The following is a 25,221-nucleotide window of genomic DNA, read 5'->3' on the forward strand; positions in this document are numbered from 1 at the left end:
ATACTGTAATTGGGGAGAATTTTGTCTTCTATTTCCATTGAACAGTAGCAAACTGGTGGTTTTATAAAATTAACATTATAGTATGTTATATAAATAAATGTTATATAAAATGACATTAAAGTATAACTGTGAAAAATTAAAGACTTGGAGTTATCCACAACCTTTATGTGCAATAAGGAAAACTGCAGTAGGCCCCCGAAGTGCTGTCTTTCCCTAGCATTTTACTCAACGTTTGCCTTTGTGTATGTTTAGATTGTTATTGTAAAGCTAGCCATGTGTGTTCCTGCCCTTTACTGATATTTAACACATTTTCTCAAAGCTTTTTTTTTTTTTTAACAAAACTCAAAATAAAACAACTAACTGGCTGAGCTAATTTTGTTTTGTATTTTAAAGTATCATCTGTTGGTAGAAGGCTGTAGTGCGATACTATTCTTAGTCTGTTTCCCTCACTGAGAGGTTCTTTTCTGGGTGTAACTATTCCTCTCCAGCTTTCTTTAGGCCTGGGGTTGGCAAACTACAGCTGGCTCCTGAACCAAGTCCAGCCCATTGCCTTTTTTTGTAAATAAAGTTTTATTGGCATGACTAGGCTCATTGATTTGCTTACTGTCTGTGGCTGCTTTCCTGCTACAATGACAAAGCTGAGGAGCTGCAACAGAGATCATATGGCCCATAAAAACTAAACTGTTTACTATCTGGGCCTTAACAGAAGTTTCTGCTAGCCTGTGATTTAGATGCTTGAAGAAATTCAGTTTTAAAATAGGGCTGGGCGCAGTGGCTCACACCTGTAATCCCAGCACTTTGGGAGGCCGAGGTGGGCGGATCACCTGAGGTCAAGAGTTCAGGACCAGCCTGGCCAACATGGTGAAAGCCCGTCTCTACTAAAAATACAAAAATTATCCAGACATGGTGGCACGCACCTGTAGTCCCAGCTACTCGGGAGGCTGAGGCAGGAGAATCACTTGAACCTGGGAAGTGGAGGTTGCAGTGAGCCAAGATTGCGCCACTGCACTCCAGCCTGGGTGACACAGTAAGACTCTGTCTCAAAAAAAAAAAAAAAAAAAAAGGATGTAAAAATCACAGCAACAGATTTTTGAGACTTTCTAAAATGTGCATTAGGGGTTAAAAGATATACTTTAAATCTAGCCTCTGCCTGTGACTCCTCCTTGCCTGTAATCATCTTTAACAGGCTTTGAATGTAGAATCCTGAAAAAGGCATTACCAACTGTTGGCAACATCAACTAGTAAGACTGAAGCAAGTGGATTTGACATTGCAGCTTAATGCTTAGGTTCGTACTGGATAATTGCTGAAATTCTTAAACCCAATATACAGTTTCTTCCACAGTCTTCATATTCCTCTGTATATAGACTAGCTTTTACCCAAACCATGCAATTGAACTGCATCCAAACAAAACAAATCCTGTCATTAACATGACTCCAAAGTCATTTAATAGTATAATTACAAAAACACCAGATAGAAAAATTTTAAAGTAAAAATGTGTTTCAGTTCATTAGGGTTCTCCCAGCCCAGGGAGAAAAATTACTTTTTAAAAGTCAGTTCTGGGTAGACGGAGCTATTTGAAGGACAGCCGGATGAGTCAGTTTAAAAACAATACTGCCCAGACCTATTATTTAATATTAAGTAATTTAATCAAGATAGACAGGACTGCAGTTGGCCCTTATTCACATTGATGTTTTCATCCAGACACCTGCTGATGTGAAATGGTACCAAATCACATCTCTTCTTTGTTGTGAGGACGCCTTGTTGAAATGAAATGGCTCCAGCAGTGGCAGGTTCAGCCTGGGAACTTAAGCTCTTCCTATTTTACGGCCATAAATATCCACATTGCACTGTCACTTCCTTACTGGAAACTTCATCTCAACCAATGCATCTGTCATTATTGAACAGCTCATGATATTCCTGCTCAGCAGAATTGCACAGCAGTTGGTAGCAAGTCAACTCCCAGACTCTGACAGTGTGACAGATTGCCTCCACAGCGCTGCTTCTCCAGTGCTGAGGCAGCATGCCGGGTGCCCTGGTTCATGGTGACTGACCTGGAAGGGAAGGAACAAAGGATGTCTGAACTTCAGAACACAGAAATCCCCAGAAAGAAAGTCTGTTGGACCCTGACAACATAAGTCCTTTTAAATCAGAAACCTATCATCTTCCAAACCCATACCGAATCAGTATCAATCATTTCTGGTTTGTGAAGACAGACCAGGAGAAAATGACCCAAGAGGTCATTGGGTGAGGGTGAAGATGGGAAAAATCTGAGGGCGCCTCTGTTAGCATGGCTGTGCTTTCTGTAGCTGCTGTTGTGGAGCGCCTGCTGAGGAGAACAGGGCTTTCTGGAACCTTCTGGGTAGCGTGTGGGAGGAATTGGGATTGAAGCCATACCTTTAGGCACCAACCATGTACCCATCCATTCTTCACTCATGTACCAGTTCATATGTGCAAAACGTCAACAGCAACTGACAATTCTATACAACTGAGGCTGTAGATAGGCAGTGAGTCCAGCTTTCTACCTTTGTGGCACCTGAACTTTTTCTTCTTTCATTTAAACACATTGCTTGTGTCACTCTACGTGAGCAGTGGAAAGTGGGCTGACTCCAGTGTGTCTGTACTAGTCCTGTCACCAGTTTCTTGCTCTCCTGTGATCCTTCCTCTGATCCTGGATGTGTACCAAATTTGACATTTTCTAATGGAGTGAAACTGTCCATCAGCTTAATAGAACTACTGATGCAAAGTTTGGGAAAGGCAGTTTCAAGATGATTTAAAATGTGCAATAAAGAGTCACACTAAGCATTAAGGAAAAGCTAATTTCATAAATGCTTTGAGGCCTTTCTATAAGTCTTTTTTTTTTTTTTTTTTTTTTTTTGAGACAGAGTCTCACTCATGCCCAGGCTAGAGTACAGTGGCATGATCTAAGCTCACTGCAACCTCCACCTCCTGAGTTCAAGCAATTCTCCTGCCTTAGCCTCCTGAGTAGCTGGGATTACAGGCGCGCACTGCCACACCTGGCTAATTTTTTGTATTTTTAGTAGAGACAGGGTTTCACCATGTTGGCAAGGCTGGTCTCGAACTCCTGACCTCAAGTGATCCACCTGCCTTGGCCTCCCAAAGTGCTGAGATTACTGGCAAGAGCCACTGTGCCCCGCCCCTTTCTATAAATCTTTAGTATTTTGCTAGTACACGTTTCATTAAAGGGCTATATATGCAAAGTGACCCCCAAACCCAGAAGGGGCTGAGAAACCAAAGAAGGAGGCAGAGAAGTCCAGCTTGTCATCACAGGATGATTTTATCGGGGAACTTATGGACAGAAGTATGGTCTTGAGCAGCTACAAAGCAGGTATATCTCCACGCCATTAGCCCCCACCCCCAGACCCAGGGATTATATACCAAAGGAAAAGGTACACGTGCTTCAGAGGAAATGAGTAGCAGTTTGATCTAAGAGCAGAATTTATGGTAAGGATGTGCTCTTACACAAGGAACAATAGATGAACTGGAAATCTCAGAGGCATTCCTGGAACCAAGGTTAATCACAAGTCAACATGGTGGATTAGCATCCAAGATGGAGTTACTTTAGCCTCCACAACAGGTTACTTACATAAAGAAAGAGACACCATGTCAAATTTCAGTCTTTAATAAAAACCAATTTCCAGATGGGCCAACTTTTTTTTTTTTTTTTTTTTTTTTTTTAAAGACAGAGTCTAGCTCTGTCACACAGGCTGGAGTGCAGTGGTGTGATCTCGGCTCACTGCAATCTCCACCTCCCGGGTTCAAGCGATTCTCGTGCCTCAGCGTCCCGAATAGCTGGGATTACAGACATGCACCACCACGCCCAGCTAAGTTTTGTATTTTTAGTAGAGACAGGGTTTCACCATGTTGGCCAGGCTGGTATCAAACTCCTGACCCCAGGTGATCTGCCTGCCTCAGCCTCCCAAAGTGCTAGGATTACAGATGTGAGCCACTGCACCTGGCCAGATGGGCTGACTTCTAGTTGACAAGATGGAATCATGCACTTCTCCTTATTCCTCCCACAAAGTGTATAACTGAAAACTCCAAATACTATGTATAAAACAAAGATAAGAGTCTGAAGGGTGGAGAGAAGAAGGCCGACTGACTAGGAACCTTGGCAACTGAGGAATACCGTGACCCTGAGTTTTCTTTTTGCTGCCTCTATATCCTGAATGTTGTGTGCTAAAGAAGCCAGCAAGCCAGAAATGCCAATTGTGAGAGACACACACAAAAAGGCCCTGAAAAAAGCCTGTTACCTCTAGCCAAAGGATAGGAAAAGGTTCACTCTAAAAAGACAGAAACCAAGCAAAAAAAAAAAAAAAATCCCCTCTCCTGTGAGCAAAGCCCTAGTGGGAAACCCGGATCTCTGGACTGCCTCCTTGACCTGGCAGTAACCAGGTGATGTGCCCCTTTCTCTACCAGTGTGGTGTCAGTGGAGGCCTGCTAAAATAGAAGATTTAAGTAACATTTGGAGATTCATAAGATAATTCTCCCAGTGTCCAGGACAATACAAAGAGCACTTGTCAAACCAAGAACCAGGCAAATGTCAGCTTGAATGAGAGAAGACAACTAATACATACCAACACTGAGATGACACAGATGTTGAAATTACCTGAAACAGATTTTAAGTGGCAATCATAAACATCCTCAATTAGCCATTACAAACACACTTGAAACAAATGAAAAAATTGAAATTCTCAGTGAAGAAATACAGTTTTTTAAAAAGCCACCAAATGGAAATTGTAGAACTGTAAAATACAATCATGAAAATTTGAAAAACTCACTGGATGGGCTCAATAGCAGAATAAAGATGATAGAGTAAGGACTTAGTGAAACTAAAAATAGAACAATAGAAATTATCCAATCTGAACAACAGAAAAGAGAGTTTAAAAAAAGATAAACAGAGCCTCAGGGGCCTGAGGAACCATAATAAATGATCTATCATGCATGTCATCGAAGTTCCAGAAAAAGAGACTGAAAAACTACTTGAAATATGGCTGAAAATTTCCCAAATTGGCAGAAGACATAAATTTACAGATTCAAGAACTTGAGCAAACCCCAAAGAAGAAAAACTCAAAGAAATCTACACCAAGCCATGGCATACTCAAACTTCAGAAAAGCAAAAACAAAGAAAAAAATCCTGAAGGCAACTAGAGAGAAAAGACACATTAATTATGGGAACAACAATATGAATGCCAACAGATTTTGTATCTGAAAGCATGGGGGTCAGAAGGAAGTGACACGACAGTTTTCAAGTGCTGAAAGAAAATATCTGCCAATCCAGATTTTTCTTTTTCCTTTTTTTTTTGGACAGAGTCTCATTGTCGCCCAGGCTGGAGTGCAGTGGCGTGATCTCGGCTCACTGCAACCTCCGCCTACTGGGTTCAAATGATTCTCGTTCCTTGGTCTTCCGAGTAACTGGATTATAGGCACCTGCCACCACACCCAGCTAATTTTTGTATTTTTAGTAGAGACGGGGTTTCACCATGTTGGCCAGGCTGGACTTGAACTCCTGACCTCAAGTGATCCACCTGCCTTGGCCTCCCAAAGTGCTGGGATTACAGGCGTGAGCCACAGTGCCCAGCCTCGATCCAGATTTCTATATCCCATGATAATATCCTTCAGGAATGAAGGTGAAATAAAGACATTTTCACATGAAAGAAAACTAAGATAATTTTTGTCAATAGAACTTTTATAAAAGAATTGCTAAAGTTCTTCCCCAGAGAAAGGAAATGATAAAAGGAGGCTTGAAATATCACACATGAAGAAAGAACAACGGAAAAGGTAAAATATGAGTAAATTTAATAGACTATTCTCTTGAGTGTTTAAAATTATTTTTGATGGTTGAGGCAAAGTAACATTGTATGATGTGGTTCTCAATATATGTAGAGAAAATTTTTAAGAGGCTATTTAAGGGGCAGGATAAAGGAACCTAAATGGAGATTAGTTTTCTACATTTCACTGGAGGTAGTAAGATGTTGACACCAGTAGACTGTGATAAGTTATGTATAATTCAAAGAAACCGCTAAAATAAACATACAAAGAGATACACTCAAAAACACTACAGATAAAATGAAATTCTAAAAAATGCTCAAGTAACTCAAAGGCAGATAGGAAAAGGAAAACAAAGGAATAAAAACAGAGGGAACAAACAGAAATCAAATTGAAGTCCCAAAATATCAATAATTAGATTAAATATAAATGGTTTAAATATATAAACTAAAAGAGATTGGCAAAATGGATTTAAAAACATTACCATTAATTTCTAATGCAATGAGGTAAGTTAAAAGTAAAAGGCTGAAAAGGATACACCATACAAACAATCAAAAGAAAGGAAGAGTAGCTATATTAATATTAGAAAAAACAGACTTCAGAGCAAAGAAAATTACCAAGGACAAAGAAGAATGTTACATAAGGTTTAAAGAGTCAATCCACAAACAAGACATAGCAATCCTAAATATGTACAGAGCAAATAGCAGAGCTTCAAATTTCCTGAAGCAAAAACTGAAAGAACAGAAAGAAAAAATGGACAAGTCTATATTTATAGTTGAAAACTTCAACACCATTCTTTCAACAAACGATAGACTCACTAGACAGAAAGTCAGTAAGGATACAGAAAGACTGAACAGTAACATCAACCAATAGAATTGAACTGACATTTATAGAACATTCCACCTATTAACAGTAGAATACACATTATTTTTAGGCATACATGGAACATTCACAACATGAACCTATCCTGGTCCACAAAACAAATCTGAACAAATGTTTTAAAAATTGAAATAATAGTAATAAATTAAATAACCATAGTGTAATCAAACTGGAAGTCAATAACAGAACGATAGCAGGAAATTATCCAGAAATTTTAAAATTAAAGAACATACTTAAACATAATTCATTGAAAATAAAACTATATTGAATGAAAATGCAACATCAAAATTTGTGAAGCTAAGAGAAAAATGCGTAACACTAGATACATGAGAAAGAAAGAAAGATCTCAAATCAATAATCTATGTACTTACCTCAAGAAACTGGATGATTTTTTTAAAAACCCAAAACAAGCAGAAGTAAGGAAATAATTAAGATAAAAGGAGAAATCAGTAAAACTGAAAACAAAAACAATCAAGAAAATACAATGAAACAAAAAGCCGGTAATGTTGAAAAGATAAAAAAAACCTCTATTAGCCAAGTATGGTGGCTCATGCCTGTAATCCCAGCACTTTGGAAAGCCAAGGCAGGTAGATCACTTGAGGCCAGGAGTTCGAGACCAGCCTAGCCAACATGGCAAAACCCTGTCTCTACAAAAAATACAAAAAGTAGCTAGGTGTGGTGACGAGCACTTGTAGTCCCAACTACTCGGGAGCTTGAGGCAGGAGAATTGCTCGAACCCGGAAGGCGGGTGAACTGAGATTGCATCACTGCACTCCAGCCTGGGCGATGGGAGTGAGACCCTGTCTCAAAACAAAACAAAAAAACAAAACAAACAAACAAAAAACTTCTATCAAGACTGACAACAGAAAAAGAGAAGACAAACATTACCAATATCAACAATGAAACAGGGGTTCTCGCTACAGACCCCACAGACATTAAAAGGCAAAAAAAAAAAAAATTACTAAAAACAACATCCATTAATTTGACAATTTAGATGAAATGGACCAATTCCTCAAAAAGCAAACGACTATAACTCACCCAATATGAAACAGGTCGTTTGAAAAGTCCTATAACTACTAAAAAATTGAATCGTTAAAAGACTCTTGAAAAATAAATCTTGTTCATGTCCTTTGCAGGGACACGGATGAAGTGGGAAACCATCATTCTCAGCAAACTAACACAGGAACAGAAAACCACACAGCACATGTTCTCACTCATAAGTTGGGGCTGAACAATGAGAACAGATAGACGCAGGGAGGGGAACATCACACACCGGGGCCTGTTGAGGTGTTGAGGGGGTGGGGGGCAGTGGGAGGGAGAGCATTAGGACAAATACCTAATGCATGCGGGACTTAAAACCTAGATGATGGGTTGATGGGTGCAACGAACCATCATGACACATGTATACCTATGTAACAAACCTGCATGTTCTGCACATGTATCCCAGAACTTAAAGTAAAATCAAAGTAAAAAGATATATTTTTAAAAAAAACAAATCTTGGCCAGGCGCAGTGGCTCACACCTGTAATCTCAGCACTTTGGGAGGCTGAGGCGGGCAGATCACTTGAGGTTAGGAGTTCCAGACCAGCCTGGCCAACATGGTGAAACCTCGTTTCTACTAAAAATACAAAAACTAGCTGGGTGTGGTGACGCACCCCTGTAATCCCAGCTACTCTGGAGGCTGAGGCAGGAGAATCACTTGAACCCAGGAGGTGGAGGTTGCAGTGAGCTGAGATTGCACCACTGTACTCCAACCTGGGCGACAGAGTGAGACTCCATCTCAAAAAAATAAAATAAAAATAAAATGAAATATAGTGACAATACCAAATACTGTGAGGGTGCAGAAAAATTTGATCTTTCAGACATTGTTGGTGGGAATATAGAAGGGTACAGCTGCTCTGGGCAACAGTTTGGTAGTTTCTCATAAAACTAAACACACACTTCCACACGATGCAGCAATTGCATTTATGGACATTCATCCTAAAGAAATGAAAATTTATGTCCACACAAAAACCCATACACAAATATTCATAGTAGTTCCATTTGTAATAGCCCAAAACTGAAAACAATCCAAATGTCCTTCAATGAGTGAAGGGTTAAACAAACTGGTACAACCATACCATGGAATATTACTCAGCAATGAAAAAGAACAAACTATTATTAAACAAGACAACCTGGATGAATCTCCAGAGGATTACAACTGAGTGAAAAATGCCAATCTCAAAAGGTTAAATATTATATAATTCCATCTATATAACATTATTGAAATAACACAATTATAGAGATGGAGAACAGATTAGTGTTTGCCAGTGAAAGGGGTGGGACAGGGTAGGGTATGTAATGATAATGAGGGTAGCACAAGAGAGTTTTTTGTGTGTTGATGGACTAGCTCTGTGTCTTGATTGTAGTGGTGTTTACACAAATCTATATATAATACAATTACACAGATCTATACACACACATACACACAAAATGAGTACACGGAAAAACTGCTGAAAATTGAAAAAGGTCTGTTGTTAGATCTCACCAGTGTCAATTTCCTGGTGTTGATATTGATCTACATATAAGGTGTTCCTTTGGGGGAAGCTATGTGAAGGGTACACTGGACCTCTTGTGCTGTTTTTGCAACTTCCTGTGAGTATATTATTTCTGCAGTGGCATGATCATAGCTCACTGCAACCTCAAACTCCTGGGTTCAAGTGATCCTCCCACCTCAGCCTCCCGAGTAGCTAAGACTACAGGCACACCCAGCTAATTTTTTATTTTTTGTAGAGACGGGATGCCCTTATGTTGCCTAGGCTGGTCTTGAATTCCTGGGCTCAAGCAATCCTCCCACCTTGGCTTCCCCAAGTGCTAGAATTAAAGGCATCAGCCACCACACTCGGCCTATATAATTATTTCAAAATAAAAAGTAAAAAAAAAAAAAAAAAAATCTATGGCATTGTTTCTTTGTGCAATGTGTTGAGCTCTTCACTTGGGTTGCTTTAAAGACCCGGAAACAAACTTGGCAGTAACTCAGGATGATTTGGTCAATGACTTAACCAAGTGCTAAATGTTGCCAGGTCAGATCCCATTTCCCAACAAACTTTTACGGAGAGTACTACCAGCCCAACCTCTGTACCCATAAGCAATCTTTTATATCCTTTTATTAAAAATCTTTGTATCTACCCAAAAGGCTGCTTTTCATGCAGGTTTATATTTTTTATTGAATCGCTGGCAGTACAAGGTGAGGGGAGGAGAGATGTGTGCTCTGAAAGAACTATTGCTGCTGCCGGGGTATCTGAAGAACTTAAATGAAGTACCGCTAATTCAGGCAGGGCGACCTCACAAGGCCCTTTCTTTCTGCATACTAGGAATGGGTTCCTATCCCCCCATGTTGGCCTCTAGTTCCTGAATGTCCCTGAACTAGGTCAGGGATGCTTATATATCTTCCAGTTCTGACGTACACCTTCATGAGACCTGTAGCTCCCAAGTAGACCCTAAGTAAACTATTGGCTAATTTCCTACCATTTCTCAATATTTTTGGTTGTGTTTAAAACATAAACATGTCCATGAATTCTTAGTGTGATGTTTCCTCAAACTCTTAAGTCCCCAGTATCTTAAATAGAGGATTAAAAATTTAATTCACTCTTTTTTTTCTTTTTCTTTTTCTTTTTTTTCTTTTTTTTTTTTTTTTTTGAGACAGAGTCTCTCTCTGTCACCCAGGCTGGAATGCAGGGGCACGATCTCGGCTCACTGCAGCCTCTACCTCCCAGGTTCAAGCAATTCTCTGGCCTCCGCCTCCCGAGTAGCTGGGATTACAGGTGCCCGCCACCACACCTGGCTAATTTTTGTATTTTTAGTAGAGACGGGGTTTCACTATGTTGACCAGGATGGTCTCAAACTCTTGACCACAGGTAATCTGCCCACCTTGGCCTCCCAAAGTGCTGGGAATTACAGGCGTAAGCACAAGGATTAAGAATTTAATTCACGCCGGGCGCGGTGGCTCAAGCCTGTAATCCCAGCACTTTGGGAGGCGGAGACGGGCGGATCACGAGGTCAGGAGTTCGAGACCATCCTGGCTAACACGGTGAAACCCCGTCTCTACTAAAAAAATACAAAAAGCTAGCCGGGCGAGGTGGCGGGCGCCTGTAGTCCCAGCTACTCGGGAGGCTGAGGCAGGAGAATGGCGTAAACCCGGGAGGCGGAGCTTGCAGTGAGCTGAGATCCGGCCGCCGCACTCCAGCCCGGGCAACAGGCGAGACTCCGTCTCAAAAAAAAAAAAAAAAAGAATTTAATTGACTCTTAATCCAGATCCCAACTCTTCTTAATATTATGGGGCCCTGTTCATATGGAGCAATGAAATATTCATCTTTGGGTTAATATTTAGAATCCAAACCCTCAGTTTACCAGCCAGCTGCAGTTACCAAGTAGTTAGTTTTGTCCTTTTTTTCAGCTGCTAGATGTCTGACAAGGAAAAATTAAATTTTAAGCTGCTAAACTTCTTGGTTACAGCTGTTTCCACTTGCCCAGAATCTGGGGAGAATAAAAATGTTTGCTACTCTCTGTATCACCTGAAACAATCATAGACCCTTCTGTTTATTCCTAAGTCAGAACTATTTAAAGACTTATCCTGTAGTAATAGAAAATTCATAATAAAAAAACTGTCTTCATGCAGTTAATCTCAAGAATTACAAAGGTTTTTATACACCATTGTTTTGAAAAGCACGCATAAAAGGTTTTTTGTAAAAAAATATGTGACATTGAAGTGTGAGGTCATTCCTCAATATTCAAATAATTCAAGAATTGGCTTTCACTTAAAAAAAAAAAAAGCATGGGTTATTTATTTAAAGATTGAAAGTCATACTCCAATGAGTTGGGTGTAATTTTATCTCCTTTGCTACAGTTCCCTTGAGTGTTTAAATGACCAGCCAGGCCCTAAATGCAGCTGGTTGACCTACTAATAGCCTCATTGCCATCAAAGGGAAACTTCATTCTGGGTTCATTCTGGGTCTATGGAGCCTGAATTGCAAGCAGTTGGTTCAGCTGAGGCTCCTGGGGCTACAGCAGAATAACTCAGGAAGACACGCTTTTAGCATTTTAATCATACTTTCTTCAATCTTTGAAGCCGGGAAGGGGGAGGGGGATGAATCAACTTCCTGTTGGCTTTAAAGTTAGAGAACGGAACATTCAAGCAAATGAACTTGCAACCGGCTCTAGCTCTCTGAGTGGCCTTCCTGTGCCCCCCATTTCAAGTCAGGTAATGAGCCTACGGCCTCCCAAATGAATCTGGGAACTTGCACGGGGACCTCATTTCTACTCCTTGAATTGCGTTTGTCAATTTGGGCCTGCTCTTCTTCCTTTCAAGTTTTTCTTGGTCTTGCCTCCAGAACGTACGTGCCTGTGACTGGACTCCGAGGTATCCTGTCCCTACCCACACACTTGCGCCAGGTGAGGCACCCTGGGTTGACCACCAAAACTCCTTCACAGATGCTAAAAGTTGGTGCTGGCGCTTAGCACTTGAGAGAGCTGAGATTTCCGGGTATTCAGCAGCTCCTGTTATCACCGGCTGGATGACTTTCCAGCCTATTGTAACAGCCTTCCTCCTGGACCACCTCCAGAACAAATGGGCTGAGGAAGGGCTTGAGCATCTTTTGCAAGGGCTGTGTCCTTATGGGGTCTTCTCCCAGCATCCTAAACTGAAACCACACTTTGTGGATGATGTTAATATCTAAGCTTATCTGTTAACCCAGGTTAAGCTTTCTTAACCTTCCTGTTTTCACTTCAAATTAGCAACTACAGTGCCAAGGAAAACGGAAATGAGTGACAATGTTTACAACAATAGCACCATTAAGTTGTTTTTTAAGGGAGCTGCTTAGGGATCATGTTAAAATAATATTTGAAATAGCAGAAATCTCGAAGTACACTCCCTCATTGTGACTCCAAAGCAAAATGTAATAGGAGACATTTAGTTTGCTAATATAACTGTACCCCTAGATAGCCTGGAAACGTACTTTGAACAGCATTAAGTGTTATTCATAATTTCCAGACGTTTAATCTGAAAAAAATATGTGACAGTGGCATGGGGTGCTAGTTATTTATACTTGCACTAGTCAATAACAGTTTCAGTCGTGTTCAACTTGAAACAACTCTCCACTCAGGTTTAAAAAGAAACAGAGGCTGAGTCAAAACAAAACAAAAACAAAAAGACAAAACTCTGGACTGGGGAGTGAGGGGAGAAACTAGTACTTGCCTGGACTTGGATGGCCCCAGTGGAGAGCTGAAGAGACACACACTCCCGCCGTTACCTCCCACCGTGGGAGGAATTCAATGTAAAATCTGAATCCATGTGAGTCATTCAAGCCCATAGTCAGCCAGTACAAAGATTAAATAGGCATTATTTTTCCTCTTACTCTAGAAAAGAATAAGGTAATAACATCTCTCTAGTTTTATGATACCCACACCCCAGCTAAAAATTTCCCAAACTTTTGAGCTCACTTGAGAACACATCGATGCACACCAAACCAGTATTGATAAAACTTGGAAACAGCTGAGTTTGCCTAGTTGACTTTTGTTTTTTCCTTTCATTGAGCTCCTCCAAGATATAAATTTAGTTGGCATACCTAATTGCTTTTGTGAGTAAAGTTGCTCCCAACTCCAATAAAGGAACTGACTCAGTATTTGATAATATATATTTGGACAGGTCACCTGCAGATGTTTGCGATCCACTGAGGGTGGAAGGGATTTGGGAGAGCACAGAGCTGGAAGTGACCTGGAGCTTAGATCTGCAATTCAGGCTGCCATTTGGTCCCCATAGGGGTTATCAGTCAAATGAGCAGCTGAAGTGTCCCTACCCCCACACTGGGACTACCCAGGAAGGCTCATTCTCTGCCCTTGATCAGTTTTAAGATTCCCAGGTTAGAATGGCTAGTCAGTGTACAGAATCTATGGACCAGCCAAACTCTAGCTCATCACTGCAGGTATCTCTCCCTGCAGAGTGAGGCCGTATGTTTGTTCCACCCTTTCCTAGCCTTTCTTGTCCATGGTCTTGTGGGAGTCAAGTGGCTCCATGGCCTAGAGCAGGTTCGTGTTGGCATAGGACATTGGATCATGGAGGCCAGTCTATAGGATTGCTGGAGATTGCCGCACCTAGGATCAAGACATGGATCTTTCCTGAGCTCAGATATTTCTCTTCCCCTTTGACTGTTGAAAAATAAAAATGGCTGGATGTGGTGACTCACCCCTCTAATCCCAGCACTTTGGGAGGCCGAGGCTGGCGGATTACTTGTCAGGAGGTCGAGACCAGCCTGGCCAACGTGGGGAAACCCTGTCTCTACTGAAAATACAAAAAAAATAGCCAGGCATGGTGGCAGGTGCCTGTAGTCCCAGATAGTCTGGAGGCTGAAGCACGAGAATCGCTTGAACTCAGGAGGCACAGGTTGCATTGAGCCAATATCGCGCCACTGCACTCCAGCCTGGGCAACAGAGCAAGACTCCATCTCAAAAATAAATAAATACATAAATACATAAATAAATATGAAGTAAAATTATTTTAAAAGGCACTCAATAATATTAGGAATTTTGTTATTCTTTGTGAGGGATGTGTACGTTTTGGCCAATCATCTCATTTTTGCAAAATTGCCCTCTGTAATTCCTAGCAGCTAGAAAATGGTGGGCCAGGGGTGGTGGGTCACCCCTGTAATCCCAGCACTTTGGGAAGCCAAGGTGGGCGGATCACCTGAGGTCAGTAATTCAAGATCAGCCTGGCCAACGTGGTGAAACCACATCTCTACTAAAAATATAAATATTAGCCGGGCATGGTGGTACACGCCTGTAGTCCCAGCTACTCCGGAGGCTGAGGCACAAGAATTGCTTAAACCCGGGAGGCAGAGGTTGCAGCGAGCCCAGATCACGCCACTGCACTCCAGCCAGGGCAACAGAGTAAGACTGTCTCAAAAAAAAAAAAAAAAAAAAAAAAAAGAAAGAAAAGAAGAGAAAAAAGAAAAGAAAGAGAAAGTAGGAGGGTGCAGAAAGACAACAAAGAGGAAATTTTTTGTTGTTGTTTGCAGAGCCTGAAAAATGTATTGTATTCCTTTATTACATCCATGTTAGTGATATTCTTTATTATAGCAAGAGACAGATCTACTCCTCTTACTTCTAAAATCTGTATATTTAACACGTCAGTTCTTGGCTGGTTGCCAGTTGGCCCTATTTTTAAAATATTATGTTGATTTAAGCATTTTTGGCTTGCTGTTCCTATAATTTCTCTGAGGCAGTAAAGAGTCCTTTTTGAGAAAGTATGGTGTCAGTCATGGGAAAAGTGACCTCAAAGCTCTGGTACAATTTTTCCTAATGTCTACCTTATCTGTCTGGATGTAATGACTTCTTCAATTAGCCTCTGAGTTCCCTCCTAAAGCTGCTTATAACTTTCCTCACTTCATCGTCTTTACTGAAGAACTCACAGTCTTGATCATGGCTGCATTCCGCATGCCTTACAAAGCTTTCTGTGATGTTCTATTTCAGGGCAGAACTACACGCTTCAGACCTTCAGTTAGGTTGGCTTCCTGGTCTCCAACCTGCTGGATACCATGACCCAATGATATTAATCAAACAAGCACTCCCTCTAGGCATTTGGATTTCAGGCCAGACTTCTACTTCTTACTGGACTACTGGCCCAGAGAGTACCCTGCATCTTCAGGGCACTTTTTTTCCTTACCTTTTTTTTTTTTTTTTTTTTTGAGACGGAGTCTTGCTCTGTTGCCCAGGCTGGAGTGCAGTGGCGCGATCTCGGCTCACTGCAAGCTCCGCCTCCCAGGTTCACATCATTCTCCTGCCTCAGCCTCCCGAGTAGCTGGGACTACAGGCGCCCACCACCACGTCCGGCTAATTTTTTGTATTTTCGGTAGAGACGGGGTTTCACCATGTTAGCCAGGATGGTCTCGATCTCCTGACCTCGTGATCCGCCCACCTCGGCCTCCCAAAGTGCTGGGATTACAGGCTTGAGCCACCGCGCCCGGCCTAATTTTATATTTTTAGTAGTGGCGGTGTTTCTCCATGTTGGTCAGGCTGGTCTTGAACTCCCGACCTCAGGTGATCTGCCTGCCTTGGCCTCCCAAAGTGCTGGGATTACAGGTGTGAGACACTGCGCCCAGCCAAAGCACCTTTTAACACTCCAGAAAGGGCTTCGATTCCATAAGCAAAACGTGTCTACCTCAGTGGCTATTCTCAGAATGTGACTCTACAGCAAAGTTCTTCCTGTTCCCGTCCATTTCATGGGAGGGGAATCTGCTGGCACAGAATATAGTCATCATTGAAATCAAATGTGGTGGCCCTCTTTCACAGCCTCTTAATCTCTGAATTTAAAAATATTCACTATCAGAAGAACTGGAAGTCATTACGTTAAGTGAAATAAGCCAGGCACAGAAAGACAAATATTGCATGTTCTCACTCAGATGTGAGCTAAAAAAGTTGATCCCACGGAGGTGGAATATAGAATGGTGATCACCAGAAGGCTGGAAAGGGTGCAGGGGTTGGCGTGGAGACAGATTGGTTAAATGGGTACGAACATACAGTTAGCTAGAAGAAGTTCTAAGTTCAATAGCAAAGTAGGGTGACTACAGTTAACAACAATGTATGGTGTATTTCAAAATAGCCAGGAGAGAGGACTTGAAATCTTCCTAACACATAAAAATTATAAACACTCGAGGTTATGGGCACCCCAAATACCCTGACTTGATCATTACACACTGTACCTGTAACAAAAAAATCACATGCACTCCATAAACATGTACAAATATGCATCCATAACAAAATTTTAAAAATATTTATCATCAGCTGATGCTCTAATTTATTCTCAGCATCCAGCAGGGTGGTCTTAATTATGAACCAGGTCAGCTGCAGAAAATGTCAGACCTGGCCACTGGCTTGGTGCCAGGGTGCCAAGGGGGTTGGGGAGCAAAGCTGAAGGATTCTAATTAGAGACACATCGCTGAGCTCCACAACTTTTCTCCAATTAAAACTGCTTCCTATTCAATTCCCAAACAGTTCCCACTTGCCTGTGTACTTGAATTCGAGCCAGAGCTGTTTCTTTGTCCCTACTATTCTTATCTTATACTGCACCTCAGCAGAAATGTCCCTTTCAATAGAGCAAGCCCCTTTTATTTCCACTATGAAGCAAGAGGCTGAGGAGCCAGGAGACCTCACAAACAGAGGGCTTCATTTATTAGTCACCTTGTTCAGCTGGCAAATCAGACACAAAAAAGCGAGGCCAGTTTAGTTTTTTTCGTTTCATTCTTTTCTGGCCCGTTCATGCTGAGGGCAGGCTGAGACAAAGCATACTGAAGAATGTTAAACCAGCTGTTTGTAAATGTTTCTCAAAAGCATCACTCCCAACTATTTATATTGCATTTGTATTCATGGGAAGAAAATCTCTGCCAAGAAAAAAAAAAAAAAAAAAAACCTCTTAGAAAACCGTCTGAATCCTGCCTCAAAAACTGCAAATGGACATTTCTGCCCTTCCCCTGCTGAGACCACAAACAGGGCTCTCAGGAATATAGAGAAAATGTATGAATGGTTAAACCTTATTTAAAATCAGCCTGATTTCCCCAGTGATAGGGTCCCCAAATTGTTGATGCTCGAGTCAATAGGTACAATCCCCTGCAACGGTACCAGAAGACGGCCACCAGAACAAGAACCTTGCTAAAACCTGATGTCCTGTGGAAGTGTGGTTTTCTAAAGGGATAATTTTTGTAGCAAAATGTATCCATTTCTTCAAAATAATCACAAAAATAACACTCTCCAAATACATATGGACTGTAGAAGGGCTAAGAAGTTGACTTCATCTTGGTGTTTTAGTGACTACAACCCAAAGTATGAGGCCATCACTCATCATCAGAGATGAACTGTAGGGTCAGAGAGAGCCAGGATGCCAGCGGCAAGAATTTTCCACTCATCAAACTGGCCAAGATGAAAAAATGAAATCAAATCCGTGTTGTTGAAAGTCTGGGAAACAGAAGCTCCAAGAAATTGCTGGTGGTAGTGAATGCTGGCTGACTTTGAAGAACATTACCTCTCAAAATGTACAAAGCATATACCTTTTGCTATATAAGGTCACTCTGCTATAGGAATTTTTCTGACAGATACACTCACATGTATGCAAATACAAGGACCCTACTAGAAATGCAATGAAATAGAGCACCAAACTATAACAACTAAATGCCCTACAGTATGGAACTAGGAACTACTTAAATATGTTATAATACATTCCTACCATGAAATACAATATAGCTATTAAAAAGAAGATGAAACGGGAAGATTTCCAAAGCAATAAGTGAAAAAAGTGCAGAACAATACATAGAGTTCAATCTCATTTGTGTATATTTTTCTGCTGGAATTTGCATAAAACATTTCTAGACATATACCACAAGAAATGTTGTGGCCGCTTCTAGGAAGTGAGACTGGCAGGTATTTTATAAACTTCTATCCTGTTAAATTCTATTTTCAGCCGGGCACAGTGACTCACACCTGTAATCCCAGCACTTTGGGAGTCTGAGGCAGGCAGATCACCTGAGGTCAGGAGTTCGAGACCAGCCTGACCAACATGGAGAAACCCTGTCTCTACTAAAAATACAAAATTAGCTGGGCGTGGTGGCGCATGCCTGTAATCCCAGCCACTCGGGAGGCTGAGGCAGGAGAATTGCTTGAACCCAGGAGTTGGAGGTTGCGGTGAGCCGAGATCGTGCCATTGCACTCCAGCCTGGGCAACAAGAGCGAAACTCTGCTTTGAAAAAAAAAAAAAATTATATTTTTACTACATGCTTATATTATTTCTACAATTTTTTTTTTTTTTTTTTTTTTTTTTTTTTTTTTTTTTTTTTTTTTTGTGTGAGACAGGGTCTCACTCTGTCGCCCAGGCTAGAGTGCAGTGACGCGATCTCAGCTCACTGCAACCTTCGCCGCCTCCCGGGTTCAAGCAATTCTCGTGCCTCAGTCTCCTGAGTAGCTGGGATTACAGGCACGTGCCACCATGCCCAGCAAATTTTTGTATTTTTAGTAGATGTAGGGTTTCACCATGTTGGTCAGGCTGATCTCAAACTCCTGACCTCGTGATCCGCCTGCCTCAGCCTCCCAAAGTGCTGGGATTACAGGTGTGAGCTACTGCACCTGGCCTCAGTGATATTTATACATAAGCCTATATAAAATGTTTAGGGCTCAGTTTCCTGATTAAAATAGAAGGACTTTCAAAATGATTTGGTGGTGGTTGATCATTTCTTTTTCTGTTTACATGATTTCCTTAGAAAGAAAGCTTCCCAGTTGTTAGGGTTCAAATTACAGGGTGTTTGCATTCTTTCCTAATTTCTTTCAAAGGATACATACGTCATGTCAAGGGCAAAGATCAAGGTGCCTTAAGTGCCTAGCGGGATGAAACCTTGGGACCTACCAAGGGCAGACATTAAACGGAGACATACTGAAAAGGATAGGATAGCACATCAGTCTGTTCAGAACAGTGGTGGATAGTGTACAATGATGGATTATTAGATAATGAGCTACAGACAACAAAGCATTTGAAGGCATGTGAGAGGGTTATAAATGGACCCGTGTATAATTGAGGACATTTTCCCCTTTCCATAATAACACTCTACATCTGCTTGGCACTTCATAGCTCCAAGTTCTTTCACATAAATTACTGTAGCAAGCAGTTCAGTGCTCATTGACATCCCTTTATTCCCCATCCTGATCTTGTTCCGGTAGCAGCCTTCTGGTCCCATCTGGCCCAGGGGATGAACCATGACTGGTCCGAGTCACAGGTTCTCAGCTTTGGTTATACAGTAGGATCATCTGGGGAGCTTTTCAAACATCCCAGTGCCTGGGTCTGGGAACTCCACTCCAGACTACTTAAATCAGAATCTCGGGGTGGAGCTCAGGCATTGGCATTTCAAAAAATAAAATAAAAAAGCTCCTCAGGTGAATGTAATGTTCAGTCACGGCTGAGAACCGCTGGTCTAAGCCAATCACAATGCTCCCATTCCCTTTCACCAATGATTGGGCTAGGACAGGCTGTGTAACCCAGTTTTAGCTAATGAGATGTAAAGGGAAGTCAGTTGGTAAAGGGGGTTCTGGGAAAAGTTTTATAATTTATCAAGGCTGGGTGCAATGATTCACATCTATAATCCCAGCACTTTGAGAGGCCAAGGCGGGCAGATCGCTTGAGCTCAGGAGTACGAGACTAACCTGAGCAACACAGTGAGAACCCCCACTCCCCGTCCCATCCCCAATCTTTGCAAAAAAAAATTTTTTTTAATGAGATGGAGTGGTGGTGTGCACCTGACCTGTAGTCCCAGCTACTTGGGAGGCTGAGGTGGGAGGATTGCTTAACCCTGGGAAGTTGAGGCTGCAGTGAGCCATGACACTGCACTCCAGCCTGGGTGACAGAGTGGATGTGGTGGTATGCACCTGTGAGCCCAGCTGCTTGGGAGGCTGAGGTGGGAGGATCACTTGAGCATGGGAGGAGGAAATTGCAGTGAGCCAAGATCACAACACTGAACTCCAGCCTGGGTGACAGAGTGAGAGCATCCTCTCAAAAAAAAAAAAAAAAAAAGAGCATGGCAGGAGGAAAAACCCCTCCACCCCTAACCGGCTAGATAGCCTCCTTCCTTTCTGTATTTTAATAACCCTGTGTCATTGTGTGAAGATGTGATGCTTGGAGCTGTGGCTACCATCTTGTGACAGTGGGAAGATAAGCTGGTGAATAAAAGCCAAGATGTAAAAGAGAGAAAGGGCCTAGGTCCTTGGTGACTTGGTTCAGGGTGCTACGGCCCTCACCCCGACCAGAAAAACTTCACTGACTCCCTCACTGCCAAATCCTGGCCATTGGGTATGGACCATCCAGAAGTTACTCAGGTTAATTCACATGTGGCCTCTCTCCTCAGTTGAGCCGAGGGCATCCTGAGATGCCCTGTGGGGAGGATGGCTGTAAAGTCATCGGCTTTCCTGTGTAGGCACTGTTGGCAGCTCAGGGATATTTTATTTGTTCAGTGGTTGGGACATATTAGTAATAAAGCTGAGTGTATTTTCCACCTCATACTAGCCTGGCTGGAGTATCGGGGTGCTGCCAGGGAATGCCAAGGCGGGGAGCAGGTGAGGTATAAAAGAGAAGATTATGAACTCTGGAGTCCAACACCAAACACTGTTCCACCCTCACCAGCCCAGGTATGACTTTGGGCAAATTCTCTGAGTCTCGGATTCCTCATCTGGAAGCCTGGTACAAATTATGATATATGTACAATGCCTAACTCAGTGCATGACACATAGCCCTTTGGTAAGGATCCATCCTCCTCCCTTCTCCTCCTCCCTTCTCTAGAGTAGAGCGTGACAAACTTTTGGAAAACCCATCAGTGTGTCGGCAGTAACGTTATCTTCCTAGGAACCAAGAATACAAGCATTGTAATCAATCCACTGATTGGTGGTAAGTGACCAATGCGGGAGGAAGGACTCAGTCACTAAAGTCTGGAAGAGCTTAAAGCTTGCTCCCAGATGTCCCTGCAGCCCTGCAAAGGAAGCCCCGTCGGCCTTCCAAACAGCAACACCAGTGTCTTCCCTCACAGTCACTGTCACCCACACAGACTCTAACTTCCTAGAGGGCAAAGACTGTCCTCTACCCTCCTCTCTATTCTTTTTAATGCTTCACTCCAGCCAGTACTCAAACAGATGTTAGTAAAAATGAAAAAAAAAAAAAAAAAAAAAAAAGCACAAGTTTCTGGGAGATGTCTTAAAGCCATAAAATGCACAGCATTCGCCCAGGGGAGGAATTCCCTGAGGCCTGTGAAGAAGGGTTAGGGACAATTACTGTTGCATCTGTAAATACAGGATCAGCAGATGAAAGGATGTTTTTGTTAAGATGTGACAAGTCACCCTGTGCCTTACCTTCCATCACTCTGGATATCAGGAAAGAACACAGACTTCCTAGCAATTACAGAAACTGACTAAGAAAACCATTTGATTACTGGGAGAAAACTTAGTTAGCCAGCTTCTGAAATCACTCTGAAACCCTGGTTCTGTAACAACAACAAAGTCCCTCTTCATTAATATCTTCAACGTTTGTCCTCAGAGCTTCATCTCAGGGGAATGCTGAATTACACTATGAAATAATGAATGGAAACTTAACTCACTTCCGCCCACCCAGCACTGCTTTTCCTCCTCCTCTGGACTGACTGCACAGCGCAGAAGGCGGCACCCTTCCAACTCACACAAAGTTCGGGAAACACACTCCCATGTCACTGACTCCTATGGTCAGCACTGTGCAGAGCAAACCCTTCCCTCAGGCCATACACTGACCCACACAGAACACATTTTGAGACTGTTTCAGCACCACTTTAGCATCTTCAGATATGCAGAGAAAAAACAAAAATGAAAAAAACAACAACAAAAAGGAGGGGGCAGTGTCTTTTCACAAAGCTCCTCCTGCAGTGACAAACTGCTACTGCCAGTTGAAGGCACCATCTGTCAAACGGATGGGGTGGAGTGGGGGACACCCACCCCTGAGGTCTTGTCGACACTAGAGGAAGCTGATGTGAATGGGATATGGTCATATATCCTGCAAACGCCAGCTACAGGGAGAAGGGGGAAGGGAGAGGAGGAGGGGAAGGGGGAGGTGGAGGAAGAGAGGGAGAGGGGAAATGGGAGAGGGAAGGAGGGGGAGGGGAGACAGAGAGGCGCATATGAGCCAGGGGAAAGCAAGTCTATTCACTACACAAGCGCCTGCGACACACAATATGCAAGAAGTGTTGCAAGAGCCGCCTGACTGTGCCTGCATGCTTGGAAACTCAGGAGAAAAGCCCTGGAGCCTGCGCATAAAACAGAGAAGAAAAACGAAACAGAAAGATTAGGGATAGGCAGGGTTAGAATCAACGCCTTTCCACCAAACTCTCTGCTTTTGGCTTTCTCTGTGCCTGTAAACACCATTGCAAAGTCTCCTTACAGGACAAACTGGCATCAAGATAACTCCATAATCATCAACCTCAAATGGTTTCCGAAATCCTATACTCCACATGTCAACTCCCAGTCTCACGGTTCATTATGACTATTTCAAGCCTTCTCTACTCTCCTCAGCCCTCTGAAACCTCCTACTTCATACCGGGGAATGGGAGTGCGGAGACCTGGCTTCCACCTCAGTCACGCTTAAATATCCTCTCTCATCTCGGGATCTCCCTCTAAGGAGGCGCAAGGCTAAGCTGGAGATTCCGATGAATCTACCAAATTCTACGAGCAGGACTTTCCCATCCTCTTGAACCTGATCTGACAGGATGGGATCCAGGATGGTACCCTCCCCTCTACACTTCCCATCCCCAGGCCATTCCAGGCTCCCGGAAGACCAGTCCCGGTCCCTGACTTGCCCCGGGCCACCTTACCCGGATCCGTGCCGGGGACAGGGATGGGAGGCTACGTGGCGCTATCGGCATCCATCTCCAGCGGCGTCTCCCCGTCCCTGGGCGGCTCCACGTCGCCCTCCTCTCCGCTGCGAGGGTAGGCAAGCAGACGCATGGCTGGAGCGCAGGCGGCCTCCACCTGGCGCACCTGCTCTCGGCTCAGGCGCTCGCGCCAGGCGTGCACCGCCTCGCGGGCGTCGCGCGCTGACAGGTGGAAGGGCCGGTCGGCGCCATAGGCCGCGCCACGAGTCATGTTGAGCGCGAAGGCGTCGAGCGCTGCGAGCGCGCGCAGCCCGGAGAAGCGCAGCAGGCGGCGCAGCTGGGCGCGTGGCTGCCGCACCAGGTCCTCATAGCGCAGCCTAAGGTAGCGGCGCCGCAGCCAGGCGGGCGCACCGCGCGCGAAAAGTAGATCCCGCAGCCAGGCTTCGCAGATCACCTCGAGCGCACCGGTCAGGAAGAAATCGGCGCGCGGTGCGGCAGGCAGCGCGCGAGACTGGCCCCCGGGGCGAGCACCCACGCCGTGCGCCAGCAGCACACGGTGGAAGCGGTCGCCTCTCTGGCGGGTGCGCAGCACCTGGATGCTCTCGCGCAGCAGTCCCTGCCTAGACTTGAGGCGCGAGTTGTGCACCGCCCTCGGGTCGCGGAAAAGCTGCACCACCTTCAGGTTGAGGCCTGGGTCACGCAACAGGGGCACCAGCACGCCCAGATCGAGCAGGCGCACGTCCTTGATGACCACCACCGGGTACTTTCGGCACTCGGCCTCCAGGGCGCGTATCGCCACGGGTGGGCAGCTGCGCTCGCAGGCGGTGTCCTCGACGAGGCCCACCTCGGCTCGGGCACGGGGCGCGCCAGGACACAGTGGCGGCGAGCAGATGACCTTGTTAGTCCGCCAGCGGAAGAGGGCGGCCGTGGTAAGATTGGCCGTGTCCGGGGCGCGCGCATCGGGGTCCCCCGGCGGTGCGTACAGCCGCAGCACGGAGAAGTCGCAGCGGAAGAGCGAACGCAGCATGTCGCGCAGCGCGCCCTGCAGGCTCTCGGCATCGCCCGGATACAGCGCCTGCCATAGATGCCACATAGGCTCATACAAGTAGAAAACGTCCGGGTGCTGGTTAAAGAGTTCGCCCAGGAAGGACGAGCCGGTGCGCCAGGTGGCATGCACGTAGATGTGCTGCTTCTCGCGAGACACCGCCTCCCCGACAGCGCTGCTGAGGTTGCTTGGGGACCGAGGGGACTGGCTCGCGCCCCCTTCCGCGGCGGCCCGCGCCTCTGCGCCCTGCTCGCGTTCGCCGGCCGCCGCCGCCTCCAGGCTCCACACTCCCAGGCTGCGCTGCAGGCCAGGGCAGTGCCCGGCGCCCTTGTCCCCGTCCCGGCCGCCGTCCAGTACGGAGGGGACGAGCAACAGCACCAGCGTGTACAGCACCAACAGCAGCGCGAACTTGCAGTACTCTCGGCGTCGCCGCCGCCGGCCCTTCATCGTTCACCGACCCGCCAGAGTGGGTCGGGCGCCAGTTTTCTCCTGTTCCTCAGAAATCCCGTCCTGGGTCCGCTCCTGTGGCCTCTCCCGGCCCCTGTGTGCCGGGAGGAGCAGAGCCGCGGGGCCGCGCATCCACGAGGGGAAACTTGGAAGGCGGTGGTGCTACTGACTGCGCCCCTGCCCTCTCCGCTCAGCCGCCGGAGAGCCGCCTATTGGCCGACTTGGCAGCCGCCCGCCCCGCCTTTCTGCCCGCCTGGGTTCGCCCACGGCTCTGCCAGATCTGGGCGGGGCTGTAGCGGGGCTGGGACTCGGGGCTCACCGAGCCAGACCCCCACCTTTCCCCAAACCCTCCGTAGTGAAGCCTTCATCAATAACTTCAGGCAAAGGAGGTACCTGTGTGTACAGAATGTACCCAGTAAAGGGCCATAGACCCCACCCGGAGAAGGCCACTGCCTCTTCTGTTTTATGTCCCCTGCCTAGCCATCGCTATCCTAGGCGGATAACCACTCGCCACTATCTACATCCAGCGCCCCCATCAGCCCTGGAGTGGATGTTACTGAGTTCTGGAGTAAAAGATACAAGATTGCACGTGGCAGAGTGGTCCAGGGGAGTTGGAGATACTACTGCATTCACGCAGCACCTTTCATAAAGTCTAGCCTTTGTGAAGTTCTAAGTGT

General features: G+C 44.6%; 1 protein-coding gene across 1 annotated transcript; it reads right to left on the reverse strand.

Annotated features, from left to right (window-relative positions):
• Positions 1 to 1,415: 1,415 nt before the first annotated feature.
• On the reverse strand, positions 1,416 to 24,784 carry CHST7 (carbohydrate sulfotransferase 7). The gene is made up of 2 exons (XM_031660809.1): positions 23,053 to 24,784; positions 1,416 to 2,052 (listed from the first exon to the last, which is right to left on the reverse strand). The coding sequence occupies exon 1, from the start codon at positions 24,542 to 24,544 to the stop codon at positions 23,084 to 23,086; it is 1,461 nt and encodes a 486-aa protein (XP_031516669.1). The 5' UTR covers positions 24,545 to 24,784; the 3' UTR covers positions 1,416 to 2,052; positions 23,053 to 23,083.
• Positions 24,785 to 25,221: the final 437 nt, after the last annotated feature.

This window comes from Papio anubis, chromosome X (assembly GCF_008728515.1).
Source record: "Papio anubis isolate 15944 chromosome X, Panubis1.0, whole genome shotgun sequence".
Classification (NCBI taxonomy): domain Eukaryota; kingdom Metazoa; phylum Chordata; class Mammalia; order Primates; family Cercopithecidae; genus Papio; species Papio anubis.